Source organism: Siphateles boraxobius, unplaced genomic scaffold (genome assembly GCF_051911475.1).
Source record: "Siphateles boraxobius isolate OS27281-9 unplaced genomic scaffold, OSU_SipBor_1 119, whole genome shotgun sequence".
Taxonomy (NCBI): Eukaryota; Metazoa; Chordata; class Actinopteri; order Cypriniformes; family Leuciscidae; genus Siphateles; species Siphateles boraxobius.
Window position 1 is genome coordinate 4,856,502 of NW_027508721.1, and position 20,149 is coordinate 4,876,650.

Here is a 20,149-nt window from a genome sequence, read left to right on the forward strand (position 1 = left end):
GGACATAATCCGAGAACAGAGTTCTTTATTAAATTCATAAAAGACAAAAGAATTACAGGAATACTGGATTCTAAACCTCAAAGAAAGACCTCAAAGCAGATATGAGGGAGAAACACCCAGAAACACCTCATATGTGCCGCTCTCAAGAATAAGGGTCTTTCCTTGTCATTCATGATTGGATAACACACATACGTCTCCTATGATTATTAATAATGGCCAGTGCTGAGATATACATAAACCTACCAACGTCCGTTGCCATGACTTTTGGAATGACTTATTGCGAGAGGAAAAAATGAAATTTTAGTCGCTTAACATCAGTTAAATGAAACGTCATTTTTTTGTCGACATTTAGAAAAAAATCGCAAAACTTTTGCGCAGATCTGTAATGGAAACGCGCCTAATGTCATCTCTGCAGGCAAAGGGAAAAACCCTAAAGCAGATCCACCCTTGACAACATTATCCACACCTTGCTCTTCCTCGTCCTCATCCTCTTCCTGCTAGTTCACCTCCTCCATTTTGAGTAAATTTTGGGACTCTGAACTGACTTGTATTATGTCCAGTTGGTTTGGTCACATCATTAGAAATAAGTGTGAACAATTTTGAGTCGTTGTGTGTAAACGATGACAACTGTGTTGCAGTTGTGTTTAACTTTCGCCTACCTGTGTTTAGCATTTTGAAACATTGCATCACAATGCAAAATATATTTTAGTAAGTGAGAATGTGTTTAAAGATTTAGAAAAAAGAGTAAATGAGAACAGTGTTTTAACTACCTGAACTTGTTTATTGTTTTACAGAAAGAGTGATTTATTCGACAAATTGGTTTAGACTATTGATAATTTGGTTCAGAGAATGGGGTTTAGTGTTTAAGCAATTCAAAAAAAATGTATTATTAATGTTAAAATCGATTGTGCTACATAATATTTCCAAAAGGAGAGTGTGATGTTTATTTTCAGAATTCTTTGATAAATAGAAAATATTATTAATTTGAAATAGATTTTTTTGTAACAATCTAAAAGTCATTGCCATTCTAAAAATGTCACTTTTGCACAATTTAATGAATCCTTGCTGAGTAAAAGGATAATTCTTTAAAAAAATCATCTTGAATCCTTAGAACAGATGTATAAGATCAGCTCTCTTATCTACTTGAATAGAGATGAACCAAAATCTCCAAAATCTGTTGGCTAAGCTTAGGTTTCAATAGCTTCTTTAGCTAAACCCATTTTTTTGTATTGGTTAGCTAATATGAATATATTACGTTCTAGAGCAAAAATATGAGCTACTGTGAATGACTGAAATGTAAGATGTTCTATAGCTGCCAAACTGATTATGATTTATCTCATTCATTTTTCTGCACATAATCAGTTTCCTCCTCCTTATACCATCTATGGTCACACAAGCACAAACATACGTTAAGTTCGCACGTATCGATGTATCTTGCAGGTCTCCAGGATCGAACAGCTGTGATCCCTTCAATCCCAGTTCTTCACATCCTCTCAGAAACATGGTCAGATTATCCTGATAAGAGAAAATACACATATTATGCAATTACAGGCAAAACCTCACAGTTTGTGTTTGTGTGTGTGTGTGTGTGTGTGTGTGTGTGTGTGTGTGTGTGTGTGTGTGTGTGTGTGTGTGTGTGTGTGTGTGTGTGTGTGTGTGTGTGTTAAAACACTGTGGTATACTCGCATGTTCTAATTTGTTACACTGTTTATTTAAATTTAAATTATGCTATAATATGTTCTTCTATAATCTTACAAAGTGACACTTACAATACCAGTACCATTGTAATTCCAGAATAAATTTCAGTTAATTATCTAATTAGGGTATTTATTTATCTGATATCTTGATCTGATATCTTGATCATTGATCTGCAAAGGGGGTGGCCCGGTTGCTTAAGCCAATGTCCCTCTACCCTTATCATCTGAAGTGCCCCTCGCAACCAGTTTGGGTCACTGCCCCTAAAAATGTCTGTGCACGTCCCTGAAATGTAAAATAACTGCCACAGACACAGACAGAGACATATTTGTTCTGAGACAGCAGTGCAGAGACTGGCCTGACACAAATAGGCACAAACAAAAGAACACAAGCGAATGAGCAAACAAACACACAATAACCACACTCACCAGTCCTGCAATGGGAGTTGGGAGTCTGTTGATCTTTTTCACAAGCCCTGGTTTGATTGAACTCAGCAACCTAATGAGTCATATAATAAGAGAGAGAGAGAGACAGAGAGAGAGAGAGAGAGAGAGAGAGAGAGAGAGAGAGAGAGAGAGAGAGAGAGAGAGAGAGAATAACATGATAGAACAATTATAGGTGGGTTGAATCATACCATCATCAAAATGACTCTTGACACTGCAACAAAAAAAAATTCTTCCTTTCTTTTTAGACATTATTATAGTTTGGACCACAAAGCATTTTTTTAAACAATTGTTTTAAATTTGATGCTTATGCAAACATGTTTATGTTTATTTTGCATATACACACGCATATTAATTAATTTGCAGTGCCTGCATTTAGTTAAATAATAAATCAATAAATCAATAAATAAATAAAATAAATAAAAAGTAACTACAGAAATGACAACTTCCACTAAACATTTTAAATTTACATATAAAGTATGCGTGTAAAACTCACTCGCAGAGCAGAATGCCGTTCTCCAGTCCACTTCTGAAATCCTTATCACCAAAACTTCTTCCTGTCACTGCCTGTCAAGCAGACAAAGAGCAAAATCATCATCAGATGTTTCAATGTAGATGTAAGAGAGTGCTAATGTGACCGAAGCAGTTTAAATAGTCAAAAGAATTGTCCACTGTCACTGTACTCTTCTAAATCTATAGTTTTAGAGTATAATTTAGGTCTAAATGCCAACCAAAAAGATGCTTTCTATTTCTTTAGGGAGGAACGATAGTATCCCAAAGTTTAAATCTGCATGTTTTAATATGTTATGATATTGCCATTTTATTGTGTGTGTGTGTGTGTGTCTGTGTGTGTGTGTGCTATCACACACCCATAGCTCTTTCTAAGTTTAAAAAACAAAATTGTTTTTTACAAAGAACAGTTGCTTTTTGCCAGAAAATCATAACTGGTAGTTATTAGGGCAATTCTTCACACATTCTGTCTAGATGCACAATATGTGTTTAGATCGGTCGGAGTGTATAAATATGTATGTATGTGTATGTTTTTCTGTGTGCGAGTGATTATATAAACTGTGTGGAGTATGTGTGCATTTAAAGCGGCACTATGCAGGATTTCTGTTTTTGTCAAACAGCGATCCCTAGAGTCGCTGTAGAGTACTTGTATTTAACGTTACTGTCGTAAACACCACTCACGCAGAGCGTATCTGCACTCACGGCCTCTGCACTTCATAATAATAAAGTAGTCTACCGCGTTAGGCTTACCTGAGCCTAAATGCCAGATGACACCAATAAAGTGTATCATGTACGTCGCATTATTTCGCACGGCTCTCAAGTTTTGAAGACAGGCAAGAGTGACATCCAGCCGACAGTTACATTTTTGTCATTGGTTGTTGCGTTAAATCTTACCCAGATACAATAGTGGTATTTTCTGATTGGCTATTGTGTAGCTCGACGAACAACACCAGAGGAGACGTGCTTGATTCCTGCTGGTTCCACAGTGAGAGCGGCGCGGCCAGAGTTTTGGCATATTAAATATATTACAAATAGTTTTTCAGCGTGAGAAATACAATGTGTGGCGGGAGATCATGACAAAAGACCGAAATGAGACCGAAATGAGTGACTGTCACACTCAATGCGTGACACTTGAGAGCCCTGATTTCGTAACAATGTCCGTTATGATATTGTTAGACATGATTATTGCAATTTATCATAATAGTTTGCAAATTGCGCTCATTTACACTATTTACAACATGTAGGCTTATTTATGTCCTGATAATTATGTGAGATATTGACAACTGTTCTCATGATAATCGCAGGAATCAACTTTAACAGTGAAAGCCTGAGCGAGTGGGACTCTTGTCCGGTTCCTCGTGCTGCTGTCAGATTCTCGTTACCTTTTTCTAGACTCTTCTGACCGCGCTTTCTTCGTTTTTTTTCGCCATTCTGAAAACGCAGGTCCGATGTTTACTCGTGTCTGACTCCTCGCTCGGTCAGTCTGCCATTTCCTCTTTCTCTGTTCCTCCGACAATGCTTTCCTAGCTTTCTGCTTCTTATATGCCAGCTTTGCCATAGGGACGATAGTTTTTCTTATAGCTAGCCGTATCCTGGATGGGGGCGTGTACGCGTGCAGTGCCGTAAAGCAATTCGTTACCTCGCGAGACCTGATATCACACGATACTTCCTAACACTGAGGCCGGCGGCCCACCGGCCCAAAGTTGCAAGGGTGGTTTTGCGGCTCACAGGCACCAGGGGGGTGCGAGACGACCACCATTCAACAAGAAATCAATAATATAAACATTACAATGACTCCAAAGCTGTTCGGTTAAGGTAAAAAAGTTACTTAGTTCTGCTTTAATGAGCACAAGTAAACCACTAAACTAGATAACCTGTCCTTACTTAGCACATTCACACACACCAAACGTGTATGTAAAAAGAGAGAGAAAAGAACATTAATTTGCTCTATATTGCCAAGAGGCCAAGTATATGACCAAGTAGTTGAGATTAGTAAAGATTATTTTCAATGATGCAAAGCACGTTGGAATGAAGGCAAAAACCTGCAAGCACACACACAATTACCCCTAAACCTTTACACAGTTTCTCTTGGAGCAGGAAACAGCTGACCTGTAAATCAGTACGAGGTCACTCATTGTCCATTGTCCTTCAGCTGTTAAGAAGGGAAGCCACAGCATCACACAGGACTATTAACATGAACACTGTATCCTCTGAATTACCCAATATCTGCTAACCTGATGCATCACTCCTCACATTCATTCCTTTCTCTCTATCTATCTGCTCTCTTCATTCCAAATATCATTATACATTAATATGTTCCATATTAGATCATGACTGAACTGCAGAGTTGATTATGATTTTCATTATGAAGATATTATGATGATGGAGTTGAGGTAATGAGGAGTGTAGCACATGTTGCTCTGCATGCTTTCAAAGTTTATTTTTTTATGCAGATCATAAAGTCGGCATAAAACTGAACTGCAATTTTCTTTTCTTTTTTCACTATTATGACGTGTATCCGAGTGAAACGGCTTCTCAAACAAGAAAAAATGTAGGCAGGGACTTCATATCCATCTGCTGTGATCAAATATGTCATCAAGGAAGAGAAGAGTTGTTGCAAGAGGGAGATGGAGTTTTGATTACAGATTACGAGGGCACATGAATAAAGACTTTTATTGCAAAAATACTGCAATATTCTGTAAAAATAAAAATTGTCAGTTTGGATTTTCAACAGATATTTTGCTTTGCAAAGAGGCTGTTATTTACGGATAAGGTTAACAAAGATATTAAGCTTAACAGCAACACTATAGTCTGTGTGGTGTTGCTCATTTCACATGGGAAAGAGGGATTTTTTAAAAGAGCCCATTTAATTTAAAATGTCAGCAAGAGAGTGGAAACGGGTCATGAAAAAACTAAAATATGCACAAAATGGCACAAAGAATTAATCTAAAAAATTTATTTTAAAAAAGCAAGAAATTATCCCAAAATTGTGCAAACTTTTGATAACTATTTGTCTTAAGTATTAGTTAATTAGGCTACATTGATATCATACACATGTCATTTATGTTCCTCAATAATCTTTTATTGTATCCTATTGATTTTATTGTATCTTTCTCTGTAGTTAAATAAAAAACATGTCTTCTGATGGTGTTCTGTGAATGATTGGTTGGTTTATTTTTGTACCTGTTGCTAACTGTGCTAAGGACTAATGACACTAGCAATGACATTTGGGTCACTGAATTACCCAACAACACACATGTTGTGTCTGAAATTACTCACTCATTCACCTCATATATAGCAAATGCCTTATTGCTCACTATAAAGGGAAAGAGTGAATGAAAATGAGCGACTTAATTCAGACAATGAATAGGGCTCTGAAGCTGTCACAAATACTGGGGTCAGATGTTTTTGAATTTTAGATTAATACTTTAATTCAGCAAGGATGCATTACAATTGATCAACTGATCAGTGACAATACAGACATTTATAATGTTACACAATTCCTGTTTATTTAACATTCAATGTGTCAGAGTTTTAAAAATATGTTTCAGTTTTCATAAAAACATTAAGAGAACATAACATTAAAACAGTTATAATAATATTTAACAATATCACTGTTTTTATGGTATTTTTGATAAAGAAAAATAAAAGTAGCCTTGGTGTGTATAAGAGAGTTCTTTCAAAAGCATTACAAAATGCTTTTGAACAGTGTCAAAAAGAATGTTTGAACAATATATACCACGTAGTTCACGCAGTTAAATTGAATTATATAGCGAATTAAATCATCTCTAAAAATTACACTACAAAACAGAAGTGCAATGGTAGTGCACTGCATTATATAGGGAATAAGAAGTGATTCAGGACACAATCACAGACACATGAACCAATTTTCACACATGGAGACATATCAAAATCACACACAGATCTTTGAGAAATCCTCTGCACCTGTCTTTAACTGTCAGAAAGACTTGCTCATCTTCTGCCTTGTCTTTACTCTCACCATGACACACACACACACACACACACACACACACACACACACACACACACACACACACACACACACACACACTCACACTCACACTCACACTCACACTCACACACATACACATACACATACACATACACATACACATACACACACACACACAGTCTGGTTCGCTATCTTTGTGGGAACTCTCCATAGGCGTAATGGTTTTTCTACTGTCCAAACTGTATATTCTGTCTCCTTACACTAACCCGACCCCTAAACCTACCTATCACAGAAAAACTAATTCTGTATGATTTATCAGCTTTTGTACCTTTGTACTTGTGACACAAGTCCCCATGAGTATGTGCGCTTTCAGGTTTAAGTCCCAACCCACACACACACACACTGGCCTTATTCCTTCATAGGTTATAGACCTTATGTAGCCCCACCCCTTTTCAGGTCGTTGTGTTCTGTCTTCCAGTTTGTATTTCCACAGAATGAAGATAAGCTCTTACAGATTTATGAATGAATTGCTCGTTTACAAATCCTCCCAGGCCTAGGTCTACTGACATTTGTAATAACACAGCCATTAAACATTACAATGCTCATCAGCTAATTAGGCTACTCTTCGACAGGAATTCCACAGAAATATACAGTAAAAGCGGAAGATCAAAGACAAAATTCAAAAGAAAGGCTATGTGCTTGTTTCTCTGCCTACATGCCGAGAGAGACAGCTGATTGATAACAACATTTTAGGAAGAACCAAAAAAGCTTCTGGTGGCAGACAAGCAGTTCCGTTACCTTGACGCCAGGCTCACACACACACACACACACACACACACACACACACACACACACACACACACACACACACACACACACACACACACACACACACACACACACACACACCTGCTGGTGACAGTCCAGTCAAAATACCCACAGGAACAGCTCCCCTACAGTGCAGTTGTGTAAGAGGCCACATTTCACCATAATGGCCAAGATGCATACACTAGAGCCAAGAAAACAGTGAGCTACTCAAGGCAGCGTCCCGTTAGCTGACTCAAAGCAATTTGGTTTTGGAATAGAGGATATCCGACTTACCACCAATAGTTTTTACTAAGATCCTGCTCTCTCTTGTCTATCGGTCACAGTCACATATTACAAAGCCTTATTTTGGTAGCAAGTCAATATAAAACTCTCTGAAATAAGAACAGGAGTAGGCTACCAACATAAACTATTGTACTGAATTAGGACGTAATTCATGGACTAGCTGTGAATGTGTGATTGTGTTTTTGTCCCTTTGTCATTTAAGTTTAGAAAAACCTGCCTTTAACTGAAATAAATACGTTAAGTTCTAAGGTAAACACCAAAACTATTAAAAGTAAAACTGAAATACAAAAATTGAAGCTATATAGAAATATTACATTAAAATAATAAAAGCTCATAACAAAATGAATAAAACAAACTGAAACTAAAACTTTAAAAATAAAAGCTAATCCAAAACATCAATAAATACAATAACAGTGTATAAACACTAAAATAACACTGGTTCTGAACCAAACAATGTAAATCACTTGGGTATGACAATAAATAAATAAAAATTATTGGCTGGTCGACATTGGTGTCATGCAAGATCCTGTCCACAAACCCAAATTCCTATCCAAAATCTTTAATACCTAAAATATTTTAGTTATATCATGATATTGCTAATCAAAACAGATTTTCCTTTCCAGTTAGTTTAAAGCTAAACTTGCAGTCTAAGTTGTTAGCTAGCTAAACGAAGGCTAGCTAACTAACTAAAAGGGAAATGTAATATAATGTGATTTGCAATGCAAATATAATTGTAACATTTTAGCTCCAAAGTAGATGAAGAAGAAGATTCCCAAGAAGTACAAATAACAATAGGATTTATAAAATAAAACGAACTAGAGAAGAACAAACATAACAGCATATATGAAACAACAATACCAGAGAATGAGGGAGAAGTGGTGAGGAACTTAGATACACAATGGGAATGAACTAAATGATGAACAGCTGTGATGATTGAGTTAGTGTCCATGGAAACAGATGAGTGGCGGAAAACTAAGACAGAGGTTATGCTTGTTCGACTTGAACCGGCGCTGCACAGACCGATCGGTGAATGACATCAAAATACCGCGAGAGCGATTAAAGAGCAGACGGCTCCTTATGCTTTTCAATCACTCTCGCGGTACTTTGATGTCATAAACCGATCGGTCTGTGCAGCGCCGGTTCAAGTCGAACAAACCTATATATTCTTATTAGGGAGATGAGAGAGTCTGTATCTCTTACCATTGGAGAAAGCGTAACGGCTAACTTGGATCATGTGAGATCATAGACATCATAAATACATAGACGTCCTATACGCTGATTTCACGCAGCCGCCATTTTGAAATCGAAAGCGAGGCTCCGGTGGGAAGAATCCCAGAACAACAATGCCTTGGACTACCAACCTGAAGCTGCTGCTGTGATTTACACTGTTGGATGTAAATATCCGATATAGGATATGTATATAGTTCATTCCTGCTTCTTTTTTTTACTTTCTGAATTATATATATTTTTAAATTATTTATAAATGAATTTCACTGTATATAGTCTAAAGTATGAAAGAAATGCATGTACATTTTTAGAATAGCTAATTTCTACAATAAACACAACAATACGCCATTGCATTCGCGACTCTCCTATGATTAAAAACGACACTTCCGGTTTTCTTCCCACCGGAGCCTCGCTTTCAATTTCTAAATAACTGCTGCGTGAAATCAGCGTATTGGCCGCTGGAGCGTACGTCAACGGCGCCGCCATATTGCGGAGGGCAACTTTCCCATACATCTCATTATGGGAATTGAGAAAAATGCCTGCTTCGTGTGCTGCTTGGGGCTGTACAAATCGCCACACAATTGAAAACAGGTCTAGGGGAATTACCTTTCACAAACAAGACTGAAAAAATTTTTCTGGTTGTATTTGGTCATTATATAATTAGTAATAGTAATGTACACCACGTACAAACCACTGAAATCAGTTGATAAATGTAAACGTTATTATTGTTTTTATACAGGAAAACCGCAGCTCACCCGTTTACTTGCATTTGTTTACAGCGCAGTCTTGCCCTCAGCAAAATGGCGGACGCGTTGACGTATCGCAGCAACGCTCCAAAGTGGCCAATAGGGCGTCTATGTATTCATTATGTCTATGTCTGAGACACCTCAGCCTATCGTGTAATGGCAGTGACGTCAGAGCCTGCCGTTCAAAGTTATGACAGTCAGTTACAGTTTATGTTAATCATTTTCTTGTGGATTAGCCCTTTGGTCTTGTGAATAAATGTTCTATATTTGTGTTATATTGCTAGTAAAGGTACAGTAGGACTTTTTGTGGAATGTGCTTTACTGCGGAAAAAAGAGCATGAATATCTCTACTAGCTGCAAAGTAGTCACTGCAGGTTGCATACAACTACATTTAAGATTACACTAAAACTTAATTGTAATTTGACACATTTAATGTTTTACCCTTGTTCATTAAAAAGCGTTATATCCTAATCAATAGGCACACAGCAGTCATAAATCATTACAGTACAAGACTAACCTGGCAGCAATAGAAAGAACACCTTATTTTTTATTTTACTTAAACAACATACAATATTACACCATATTTATAAATAAATTATTAATTTTCTCTTTTTTCATTAAAATGCATAATATCAGCATTACATGCATACATGCAGTTATACTGGTCATTAGTATTAATAGTCATTACAGTTCAAGTCTTATCATAACTGGTAAAGCCTAAGAGCCAACAAAAGAAAACATGGGAATTTTTTACTTTCTTTAAACAATATACAATTTCAGGTATTCAGGTATGACGTCACTTTATAGGCCAACCGGCAGTTAGTATCACACTGGTTCCCTTGAGAAAAACCCAATAGGATGTTTCCATACTTTTGGAATATTGTTAAAAACAAGCTCTGTGATCAACAAAAGTTTATGATACTTGCATGTTTTGTCCATCGAGATAATTATCACAACTTTTATGAATTTTGAAGCATAAATGCAGTTGCCAGAAGTAAAAAGCTAAAGATAGGCTATAAATGAACTACACTGTCCCAAAACTTCAACGTCACCACCACTAAGGTTCCAACAACTCTTTTCGTTTTTATCTAAAAACATTTTCCTGTTTTACATGTTACAGCTTCAAAAAAATCACGAGTGGGGTCAAATTGATGTATTTTATATCGTAGAATAAAACGTGAAAGTGTTCTTGAGCTTGTGTTCCACAGACCATATTTCTGCCATTTAATCAAAACCCAATTCAAAAAACCCATTGACTTCGGGACGATGGAACCGGAAGACCTAAAATGCTAACTCGCTTCCGCGTTTTGGCCTACAAAGTGATGTCATACCTGCACCACTCTATTACATACTATGGTAATGCCGTAAAGGAGTCCTACTTGTCGCTACAGTCCCTTCTCTGCCTTCTCTTATAAAATTACCTTTTTATCATCGTAAAATCTACATGTCATTCCCAACAAAAGTATTATTTAGCGTAAAACATGTTGAAGATTAGTGGGTAGGCAGTTGATTTGTTAAATGATGAGCTATTTCCTCACAAAAGCGGTTTATTAGGTGCTGTGAAGCCTCTTCTCCATTGACATCCATAATTTTTTTTTTTTTAAACAGCATCTGGTCTCCTTCCCTGTGTACCGCCACAGCCGAGCGTTAGCATAAGCCGTTACGCTTTTTTTCTAAAGGTTGCAGGCTTACCTCCTAGTGGCTTTGACTGAGACAAAGGAAACAGGAACCTAACAGTGAACAAACTAAAATTAACATGATTAAGAGACTAATACCCACAAAAAGTTTGCTTGAGAATCTGCTCCATGACATCATCATTAAAGGCCTCATTATGCTTCTGCGTCAACTCCACGGCGTAGCTACGCCGTCACTCCTACGGCGTCGTTGCCGTTTTATGGTTCTGCATCAGGTTGAGTTGCATCGCGGTGCATCTGACCAATCACAGCCCTTGTGGTCTGCGTCGCCTCGATGCGTAGTTAAAATTTTTTGGAGGTGCACGTCGAGCTACGGCGGAGGGGTTCGCGGCGACGCAGAGGGGTCTGCGGGGGTACGCCGTCTATTCGATGCAGAAGCATGAAACAGGCTTAAGGCCCAACACACCAAAATAGCAGTGTACAGGCTTAGGTATAATCACCTAAGCAACAGCCTCAGCAGCAGAAAGCAGGGCTACTCTCACTGAGGCAGAAACAGACAAGGGATGATGTCTCCCAGGACATACTGTCTTAAAATACATCTGCAAATAGGCCACCTGACTAGGGCTGTTTGAAATAGACAACTCCAACTCATCCGTCCAGACAAAGACACAAACAGGATTAACAAGCACTCTCTCTTTCTCTCTCTCGCCACCACTCTGGCAAAATTAAAAGCTGTAAAAGAACAACGGATAATATGTGGGCAAAAGCGGATTTTAAAATGTTATGCTCTTCTATCCATTTGCTCGTTGGAATCTGACCCTCACCAGAATTTGCGTGTGAAAATTACTGTTTGCCAATGCGGAAAAGTATTGATCAAAACTTAAACTATCAGAATTATTGCTTTCCATCAAGCTGTATGAAACTGTATGTACTGTCCGTGTGGCGGTCAAAAATAACAAAAATATTTTAATTATTATTTCAATGAAATTAATATACTAGTCTATTTTAGTATGATAAAAAAAAATGATAGAGATTTAAGTTTATTATTATGAAAGATGCATAAACTTTAAAAAAATAATAAAAATTGTGACAAAATCAAAGCCATGAATCTAAACATATCTCAAAGATTTTGCATCAGTAAGATTTTGTTTGGGCGCAGTACCAAACGTTTCCACTAAAATTCGTCTCTCATTCATTTCCAACACGGTCATTTTTGACCACGAACAATACAAGAGTGCCTATTTTTTTCAGGACCATTTCACTTTTTTGAAACGTCCATAATGTTTGTGTGTGTTCACACAGCAAATGCCAAAACCTTTACCAAGTCTCGTACCATTCCGAAAAACAAACTGTAAAATCTACAAAAAAACTAATTTTTCGGTAAAAAATGACTGAACAGCACCAGAGGGTTAACTGGGTCATAAATACATTGCACAGGAATCTTCCCTTCATCTCCATTAAGTCAGTTAACTTATAGTCATAATATATATGTATCAGCTATACTAGAATTAGTTAATTCACCATCTTATTAACACACAGTTAACAACACTTTTTTCAGCTTTTTTTCAGCCAATAACCTTCTGCTACTGGGTGAATGTCACACAATGTAATTAATATTCATGAGCAGGGTTAACTGAAAATATTAAACTGTTTCACAAACATTTTGTACTAACTAAAGAACTAAGAACTAAACAGCTGTTGGTAGCCTATATTTAAATAGACAGAATGTGGGTGACTGGAGCATTTTAAAATAACCAAGCAAATGATATGTGTATATGTGGGACAGGGGCAGAGGCACCTAACACCCACAGATCAGCACAATGCTGTAATGTGAATATGAGAAAATACATAACAATACATGCATGCATTATGTTCTATAAGACCTACTTTTCACAAAAGTATGTGTTGGGACTGTTTAGTCAGAATAAATGTTTTCTATCATCCATCCCACAACCACATGGCAACCATAGTTTCTACAAAAATACCACAGATACTGCAATTATTGTTACAAGGTCTACAGAAAAAAACATTACATTCATTTAGCGGTGTTAAAACCTTCCAGAATACTTTTTCAATGACAGTTGTTGTGAATACCAGGTTACCACAGTTTTATTGTAGGAGCAATAACTGTAGCAACCATGGTATTTTTGGCAGAAAATATGGTTAGCTGAGTGCAATTTTGTATGGGTAAAAGGAAACCGTTCAAAACATCACATTAAACAATATTTCATTCCAGTGCAAGCTGGATGTATCATCAGTTTTAACATTTTTTTATATAACTACTATCAGTGTTCATGTTTTAATTAAAATGTTACATTTTAAATCTGTGAAAGAACAACAGTGGTTCCTTTAAGTATTTATTTCATGATACAGAGTAAAGAAATGATCTGATACCATTTTGGACAGTTTAAGTAAAGACAAAATATCTTATTTGGGTTGTGGGCCAAGAAAGTTTAATAACTCCTGATTTATAGCAGCTACCGGCAGAAACTTTCAGTGTAAGATATTTTCCACCGCTCTACCTTATTCTCAGAGTATCTTTCCCTCAGATCCTAGAAGTGTCTGTGTGTGTGTGTGTGTGTGTGTGTGTGTGTGTGTGTGTGTGTGTGTGTGTGTGTGTGTGTGTGTGTGTGTGTGTGTGTGTGTGTGTGTGTGTGTGTGTGTGTGTGTGCGCACATGTTTTTCTATGTCAACAAATCTCTCACTGTTTGTGAGTTCATTCGCATGTTAATAATCGCTCGGCAAATCGGTTGCTTAGACACTATGCGATAACTCCACATCAGTCAAGACTTGCTGAAGTGCTTGAAAATGCACATCAATATACACACACTTCTTTCATTAGACTCGTTCCTCTCTGGAGGACTGAAGGGTTTTGATTCATTTCTCTATTAATCCATCTCAATGCAGTTTTGTTGTTGAGTCGTAATGTAGACGTAGGGTTCAGGGGTTGGGGAGTGCTTTAAAATGAAAAAAAAAAAAAAAAATATATATATATATATATATATATATATATATATACACACACACACACACACACATATATATATATATATATACATACATACGGTATATAATCTGTGTATATATATATATATATATATATATATATATATATATATATATATACACAAATCCACTGTGAGACACCTATGTGTTCCTGAGCAAGACACTTAACCCCTAGTTGCTCCAGAGGCGTGTGAAATGAATAAATGTAAATGTAAATATATATACACAGTACATATACAGTATGTATACACACACAGTATGTGTGTGTGTGTGTATATATATATATATATATATATATATATATATATATATATAAATAAAAACAATAATAGTGATATTATTCTACAAGGACCAATAAGTCCAATAATATTGCATATTTTTCTGTCATAAAGATGATTTTTGACAGTAAAACATGACTTTACATTGGGATGTGGATATACATTTACTGATATTGAACAAAACATAAGTAAAATTATTTTTGTTCAGCTGGGAGAAAAATATTCTGGGACTGAGTTTTCCTTGCATAAACTCTTGCAAACAAATACAGTTTGTGTACAGCTACAGTAAATGTGTGGATTAAAAAGCCTTAGGTCTGCACATGGTACAGCTTTCTCCTGTTGTACTTGTTTACAATGTTTAATCTTGTTAAAGCAATTTCGAGTTTGCACCGAGGCCTGAAATAAAGAATTCTGTGTTGAATTCAAATGGACCATGCAGTGCATTACTCTGATTCACGAAGCGTTGGTCAATCTGGTAAACAAACCCACTTTGTGATATTACAGTGTCTTGTGCCACACAGTCCAGAAAGCCCAGTTTTGTTTTGTTTGGCATTGGTGTTTCCCATATACTAACTAAATATATAACTAAAAAGTTCATGTCATAAAAGAGCTGGACCAATACAACTACTAACAAAATGTAGCCACACCAGCAGAAAAAAAAAAAAAGTTTGCATGCAGCATTTTTGAGTTCAGAAGCCAAAACTACCACACAAACATACAGTGCTCACACACAAATACAGACAGACGCAGCCAACCATACTGTCTGTGGCTGAAACCAGAATAGCATACAACTCATACTATTTCCTCCATATCTTTATATATCTCTTCTCCTCTACTATATAGCGCAGCAGTGAATTATGGGAGTTATGCTAAATGTTCCATGGACTCTTGCAGATTATTCCCCGACCAGGAAGACTGCATTTTCCAAGATGAGTAAAATCAGCGTTATATAACACTGCGTTTGAATGATTGCAAAATACATGAGGATTGTGTTTGCTCTCAAGGGTGGGTGGTGGAGCTGTTGAGCTTTTGATGCTGGAAAGAATTGAATTTCTTTACATAAGCTAGAAGACTCATTTACACAACATGAACATTGTGTTGGAGATGAGATAGAAGACAAGAAAATTGGATTAATTTTGTCTTCATCAAAAGCTAATCAGAGACCAGTAGAAACCAGAAACTGTCCTGGTAAGGTACTGTAACACAAGTATCACTACATTACCCCCGAGTTGAGACTAAAATGTCTGTATATGCATGAAAAAGTTAGAGTCATCATGTTGTTAGAGTCAGTGTTTCTAGCAGACAGCATGAACAGCGCAAGCTATGATGTAAAATTCAAATAAAATAATTTATTTATAATGAGCCACAAAGATTCATGAAACAGACTGTTTATATATATATATATATATATATATATATAATTGAATCGATATCTAAATGAATCGATGTCAAACTGAAATCGAATCGCAAGCTTATGAATCAAATCATGAAGTTTGTGTCAATAACCAAACCCCCCACACTAATTCTTACTCCAAGCTGAACTTTGTTGCTGAACAAAAGTTGGCAACCCTGATTTTACACAGAAACAGTTGGACTGAAGGTAATTTGGCTTATAGTGTCTCTTAGTGTGCTGATCCTGAATACTTGAAAGCAAACCATAGCCAATGGAATAATGGAGAGCTCCTATTTAGTCTGTGATGTCAGTCCCTGTGTTCCTGAGAGGACTGTAATGATGTAAATGAATGTGAATAGTGTAGACAGCCTGTGTCTGTCTCCCAAATCTCTCTCACGGTGTAAGCTGTATCATTTAATCCGTATGTCTGTGTGTGTGTGTGACTGCACAGCTGTGACAGCTGGCTTTATGAGGTCATATGACAGAGCCATCTGTACATCAAATGTAGCAGCTCTTTCACTCACACACACACACACTTGACCTCAAACTCTTGATCTGCCAGAAAGATGCACTCAAAGTTGACCAAAAGTTGAAAAGCATTCAACGAGACACGGACTATACCGTATGGTCTCCGTGGTGACTCTATGACAGTGGCGGTCAAATGGTAGGATGGAAAGAAACAGGCAGAGAAAGAGAGAAGTGCTCTGAAACCTGATAGTCAATGGGAGAGGAACTCTATGGCACTTGAAATATGATAGGCCAAGGCAGAGAAGGACTTTCTGTAATGTGATGTGGTTGCTGCTGTCCGTCTCTAGCGACTGACAGGTGCGCTGGGAGGGTTTCCTCATACAGTTTCCGTACAGTGTCACATGGCCCATCCAGCACTCGCCTATGAGAGGTTTTGAAGTCTCCGCAAAACAAAGACTGCAGCACATACAAAACTCTGTCTGAAAACACTCCTTACATACAGATAAGAAGTGTCAGACCGATATATGGGTAGATCAATTAAGCTGTTGATTATTGGCAAATTATTATAAATTATTTAATAATAATAAACTATTATGGAAAACGTTTAGCCACCAAATCAAAGTCATGTGGTACAACCAACCTAAAGAAAAAAAAAACAGGTAATTATATCATTGAGAGGAACACACTGAAAAAAACTCTCGACTGTTTGTCATGGTCATAAAGTTTTTTTTTTAATTATTTATAAATCAGATATTTTAACCATTTTATGGCATGGCCAGATTAGAACAGGCTTTGAACCTATTGAATTATTCATTCATTAATAGAAAAATAATAATAATATTAAATAGCACAACACTTTCAGTTTGAAAATAATCAATAATAATTAAATTACTTTTTATACACATTTGAAGGAACACATACATAATATGTTACAAATATATAATAATTCAATTCACTTTTATTACTTGTTACACAGCATGACATTAGAGTTTAATTAAATAATACAAAGATTACATTTCTAAGAACTTGGCAAATGCATTTTAAACTTAAATTTTACAATATTTAATTTTCTTAGACTTTCTTATTTCTTACTGATCATCAATGTTTTTGTGAATTTTGAGCAAATATTGTGCGAAATAAGGGTTTGCTTGATTTCAGCCATTTTTGTCACGTTATGCAGCTTATATATCAATATTGTATTGTCCATCGGCCAACATGCTTTCTAAATATTGACATCGACCATCAAGAACCCAATTTCAGTTGACCAATAAATAGAGGCTCACTCTATGAATGTGCCTCAAGAGAGCAATGTCTATTTGTACCGCAGTCTACTGTTCATGTTTCAGTCTACCATATGCTTTGGTCAGTAATTTTCTAGCTCTTTCAGTGACTCACTAAGGAAAAAGCATTTTTAGCAGGAGACAGAAGCATGTCTCTCTCTGTGCCAATTCAGTTAAAACTATTTGCGAGCAGCAGGGTGCTAGGCTATTTCAGCCTGTCTATTTATACTGAACGTCCTAAAACGTGTGACTGACACAGGCCTACCAGTGAAACACATGAACAAAAAAGACAGATAAACCAACACATAGCTAGCAAAGCAGACCGAAGAAAGCGTGAACGGGTTATGGCATGGTATACAACTTTTGGTGGGATTTGTGAAATGTAATCACACACACCTAACAAAAAACCACATACGTTCCAATATCATGAGGAAATACTCATGGTCCCCATTTATCTGCAAAAAAATAAACGGATGCCGCAAGGAAGAAGAAATTTAGAGAATAAATAGGTATTAAAAACAAGATTAAAATAAATAATAAAAAAAACATTTTATTAAAATAATTACATAATACATCCAACAATACAGTAGTATAATGAGTAGAAAAAAAACATAATAATGTAACCTAAAAAAACGAAATATTTCCAAAATATTATGTTATACATATTTACATAATTTAGACATTCATATTTAATAAAATATAAATATTTATAATAATTGTTCACAGTATAAATAGGATGGGTCCTACACATGAGGTGAGGATGATCATATCTGGAGGTCAATCTAAAAAGATTGAAAACCCCTGATCTAAATGCACACGACTCAAACTCAAATCTAGATCAGTGACGTGAGGATGTTCCCTATCCAATCCTCGACCCCTAAAATAGGTCATAATATTAATACCAAGACCTACATCTAAAACCTTTAACGTCTCTGGGGATGAAGTAGTTCTCCATTCACATGTTACACTTGACAGTTAATCAGGTCAAATAAAACGAAGGCCAAGTAAATAGTGCATATGCCACAAATGCTCCGTAAACAAACTGTTTGATTGAGCCTGTGCGCTGCCATGACGACTGCGCTCGCTTAGAAAAGGGGCGTGGTCTGTAGAGGACAAGTGGGCGTATCTTTGGCTTCCACAACAACTGGAATCGCTTAGCAAACGGGGGCGTGTCCGTTCGCAGAATATGAGTGCATCCTTCTGTTTCTGCACATTTTTAAAATGTGTCCTGTTTTGTTTGGAAAAGTGTCCATTCATTGATAGGTGACCTACAGTATAAAATCTGGCAACAAATTTAAACAGCCTGATGGTTGTCATGTGAGTGAAAAATTCGGTGAGCCATCAAAGCCTCGCTAGTCCGATTACAGCACCCGAATCCCGCGCACATGATCCGCGCGCTGTTGGGCTCCAATGCCCGCTGTTGTAACCAAACACGATACACACGCTCGCGCACTCACAACAGGTAACGGTGCAATATTTATAAGCTGTTCAGAGCGTAATGTAACCTCTATATATGAGTGTCGAAGCAAATATTAAAATGATGCGAAAGAAATGTTTACTTTTACTTCTGTGCGCATATATGTGCAGCAGACTCACCTCGATCCATTTCTGAGCTTCTTGAAACGCTTGTTCAGGGGTAGCGTCTGCAGATTCACCCTGATCCAGCTGGGCATTTGAAGCCGAATCGTTTACAGGACTGGCCATTTCACCCCAAAAAAAGCGTCTTAGCAAGAGGCCACTGAAAGACTAGATGCGATATCCAGCGCTCCACAAACAGACCTGTGTGTTTACTTCAGATCATTCGCCGTAATAGCGGACACGTTCTTCAGTAATTATGCTGAGCTCGAGCGTTCACGGCGCAACACACTGCGGTTCTCCAGCGCTCAGCAGCACTGCAGATGAACTGCACGAACTACCACGCTCGATGCAATACGAGTCCGACCTCGCTGCTAAAAATATCAACTAAAAAAACACCAGAGGTCTACGTTCAGCCAATGCGTTAGGGGCAAGGCGAGCGCATCAGCCTCCCTGTCTCTTCTCCTGGAGAACGGGAGACTGGCATGCGCGAGGGCGCGGGGGAACGGAATTTAACGAGAACAATAGAGTTCCGTTACCGCTCCAGTTACGGCCAGATATCTCTCCCGCTCTCTCTCTCTCTCTCTCTCTCTTTATATTATATTATATTATATTATATCAACAACTCTCTCTCTCTCGTGTCCCTGTCTCTCAAAGTATTATATTAATAGTTAAGTAAACCTACAGTTGCATTTCCTGAAGAAAATACCAGTGCTTAAATGCCTGCGCACGAGTTTTAGGTAAATTCACAATTCTAGGAGTGCAAGTTTTATGGGGAAAAGTTTTCTAAAAGTTTCCCATGTAGGCTATA

General features: G+C 37.1%; 1 protein-coding gene across 7 annotated transcripts in view; it reads right to left on the reverse strand.

Moving 5' to 3' along the window:
• Positions 1-19,912, reverse strand: part of limch1a (LIM and calponin homology domains 1a) — a 58,560-nt gene extending 38,648 nt beyond the window's left edge. For 4 of the 7 annotated variants that reach the window (XM_077204827.1, XM_077204825.1, XM_077204823.1 and 1 more), the window contains exons 1-4: positions 19,360-19,825; positions 2,635-2,705; positions 2,124-2,193; positions 1,409-1,515 (exon numbers count right to left, since the gene is read on the reverse strand). In XM_077204827.1, coding sequence (XP_077060942.1) covers positions 1,409-1,515; positions 2,124-2,193; positions 2,635-2,705; positions 19,360-19,467 — 356 coding nt within the window. In that variant the 5' untranslated portion in view covers positions 19,468-19,825. Of the gene's footprint in view, positions 1-1,408; positions 1,516-2,123; positions 2,194-2,634; positions 2,706-19,359 lie in introns of all 7 variants that reach the window. The other 3 variants (XM_077204828.1, XM_077204826.1, XM_077204821.1) reach the window with 2 other exon arrangements.
• Positions 19,913-20,149: the final 237 nt, after the last annotated feature.